We start from the raw sequence: 2,846 nt of genomic DNA, 5'->3' as shown, positions 1-2,846 counted from the left end.
ACTGTGATATCTGACCTTTCAGATATATCTATTTTTAAAATGCCTAGTGGCATCCAAAGTTCACATGCAAGCCCGAGAAGACCCACGTTGGGGTTTGAGGAGAGAGGCCTTTCTGTGCGTACACAAAACCCAATTCATTATGTATTAATAACCCCACCCAACATGGAATTAAATTACCTCTTTTTCTATCCTAGTCTTCTTTCCTTCCCTGAACTACTTCTAGAGTTTCATATATACAAACATACAAGGCATGAGGAAATTAAGAAAGCATCTGAAGACAAAAATATTCTTTAAGAGCATAAACTACTAAAAAGCCAGTCTTTGATACACTCTTCAAAGTTGTATATTTTTCTATTAACTCAGTGGAAGTTTGTTTTCTATCCCAATGCACCCAAGAGCTCTGACAGACTCCCATAAATAATCAGGTCTCACCACAGCACTGAGTCCCCAGTGCGGAGCTGCACAGCCCTGAAGAAGGACACATAAAGCTCTGCTAGAAGGAAAGGGAGTCTACTAAAATCTAACTCTTTCTCAGCAGCCACCACCTCCTTTTCTTTGAGCACTTCATATCCATATGCTACCAAGAGCCTTTATGCTTCCTACTGGCTATACAGAATTCTTCTTCCTCTCAAGCAATGAAAGGAGTAATGGTTTTTAAGTTCCAGATTACAAGTTCCTATCACATCTGCACTATTTTCTAGCCTTGTGACCTGTTCCAGTCTCTTAGCTGATTGAAATCTCTATTTTCTCATCTATAATAGGAGATAATAAAAATTTCTCTGCCTACTTCATAAAGTTCTTGTGAAAATTAAATATTATATGAAAACTATAAATATATACCTGAAAAGCAACAAACCTGTCATTCTCTTCAAATTATTCAAATTCAAACTCAAAAAACAGAGAACACGTAAGTATCCCACCCCTTCCATGATTATATGCAGTTTAGAAGTATGAAAGACTATAGAAAATAAGGAAACAGGTTTACTCACATTTGGAAATTAACTATGGTATTAGCATTGTGGCCAGATCTAATATCTGTACTTACCTGTCTCAGAAAGCAATTTTGTAGCTTCCAGAACTTTTTCAGTATAAACCCCAGCTTCATAGTTCTCCATCTCAGCATTGATGATGTGTATGACTCGAGCTGCCCGGCCCCTGATGGCTCCCGCAGTCCGATCCAGAGTGTCCACATCCCCCTCTTGGAGGGCTATCACGCACTTGTTCACATCTTCCAAGATATGGTTTTCTATGGGAAGGACACATACATTTAGATAACTTTACAGCACCTCAGAACTTAACCATCTTAACACTGATTCCATCAACTATCATGAGCCCCTGCCTTGCTCACTACAATATATGCCTAATAATATTGAAGTGGTACTTAAAGGATATATTAGTTAATAATTATGATAGTGATTCTTAAACTTGAGCATCAGTCAGAGGGCTTGTAGCATCACACAGATTGTTGAGTGCCACTCCTAGTTTCTGATTCAGTAGGTCTGAGTTGGGACCCAAGAAGCTGAGTTTCTACCAAGTTCTCAGGTGATGCTAATGCTGCTGATTTGGGACCACATTTTGAGGACCACTGACTTAAACAACATCCCTCTCTTTGTTCAAAGTTTGAGACTTACTACATGAGATGGTCTTTTAGAAGTTGTTGTGACAGACACCACGAATTCATTCTGACCGAGTAAAACCATTTCTAAACATGACTAGAGTCAAAGCTTTGGGTGCATGTTTGTTTAATCATGTTTTTATTAAGGAAACATTTAAGGGAAAGTTCAGAATGAACGATTATCACCCAGTTAGTCTTTATAAGTCATGTCATGCTGTAAGAAAACTGATCAGGTGAAGAGAATCACAGAATTTCCCACAATTAAAATACAATCGGGTCTCATGGCTGGTTCCTCAGATCAGAGTCAAAGTGAGCATCACTCTCACGTCATTGCCCAAAGTAGAAAGCAAGCAGGCAGGAGGGGAGGCTTCATTCTCTACTGACTGAGAAAACACAGGATCCGGTCTCTTACAGTCTACCACGTGCACAATCTTGTATTTCCCATATCCAATGTGAGATCTGTAATTATGTCCCTTGAACATTCTTTAGAAACAGAATTTGAAGGAAATGTTCAAAAAGCTTAGTGCTCTATGGAAAGAAGAACAGAACTTGAGTTGAAAATACACAAACTGTAAGGGACTGAATGTTTATGTCCCCCCAAAATTTGTATTTTGAAATCCTAACTCCTGAAGTGAAAGTATTAAGCGGTGGGGACTTTGGGAAGTGATTAGGTTATGGGCAGAACTCTAACGAATGAGATTAATGCCTTCATTAAAGAGACCCCAGAGATCCCTCACTCCTTCCGTCATGTGAAATTAAAGCGAGAAGACTATGAGAAAGTGGACCCTTATCATTACCTTTATCTTGGACTTCCCAGCCTCTACTACCAGTAGAAATGAATTTCCATTGATTAGAAGCAACCCAGATTATGATTTTGTTTAAGCAGCCCAAACACATTAAGACACACATATAAAGATATATCCTTTAATAATAGCACAAGTTTAAAAATAGCCTTGAGTAACCCACAAACCTTTTAAAATTATAACTGCCAAATTCAATGAATAGTGTATAAGACATTAAAATAAATTATTACCTCTTTAAGAAGTTTTTAGGGCTAGTTCTAATTTTAAAGTTCCGAAAGAAGGAAAGATGGGAGGGTACCCAGAAAATGCCAGTCTTCACTAGGGATCTCTCTTTCATTAAACTAAGCACTCAGAGGAAATATTTGTTCTTTTAGGACATTGGGTAGAAAAATCACTAAGTATAATTGAGTTTTCAAAAAGAATATCCA

The 2,846-nt window shown here is 37.9% G+C and overlaps 1 protein-coding gene across 3 annotated transcripts in view; it reads right to left on the bottom strand.

The window, feature by feature from the left end:
• The window catches only part of CTNNA2 (catenin (cadherin-associated protein), alpha 2), a 483,549-nt gene that overhangs the window by 163,588 nt on the left and 317,115 nt on the right, over nt 1–2,846 (bottom strand). For all 3 annotated transcript variants that reach the window (XM_012648465.1, XM_012648464.1, XM_012648466.1), the window contains exon 6: nt 1,046–1,246. In XM_012648465.1, coding sequence (XP_012503919.1) covers nt 1,046–1,246 — 201 coding nt within the window. The remainder of the gene's footprint in view (nt 1–1,045; nt 1,247–2,846) is intronic.

Source organism: Propithecus coquereli, unplaced genomic scaffold, assembly GCF_000956105.1.
Source record: "Propithecus coquereli isolate 6110/MARCELLA unplaced genomic scaffold, Pcoq_1.0 Scaffold286, whole genome shotgun sequence".
Classification (NCBI taxonomy): Eukaryota; Metazoa; Chordata; class Mammalia; order Primates; family Indriidae; genus Propithecus; species Propithecus coquereli.
The sequence above is the reverse complement of the archived record's forward strand: the minus strand, read 5'-3'. Positions and strand labels throughout refer to the sequence as shown.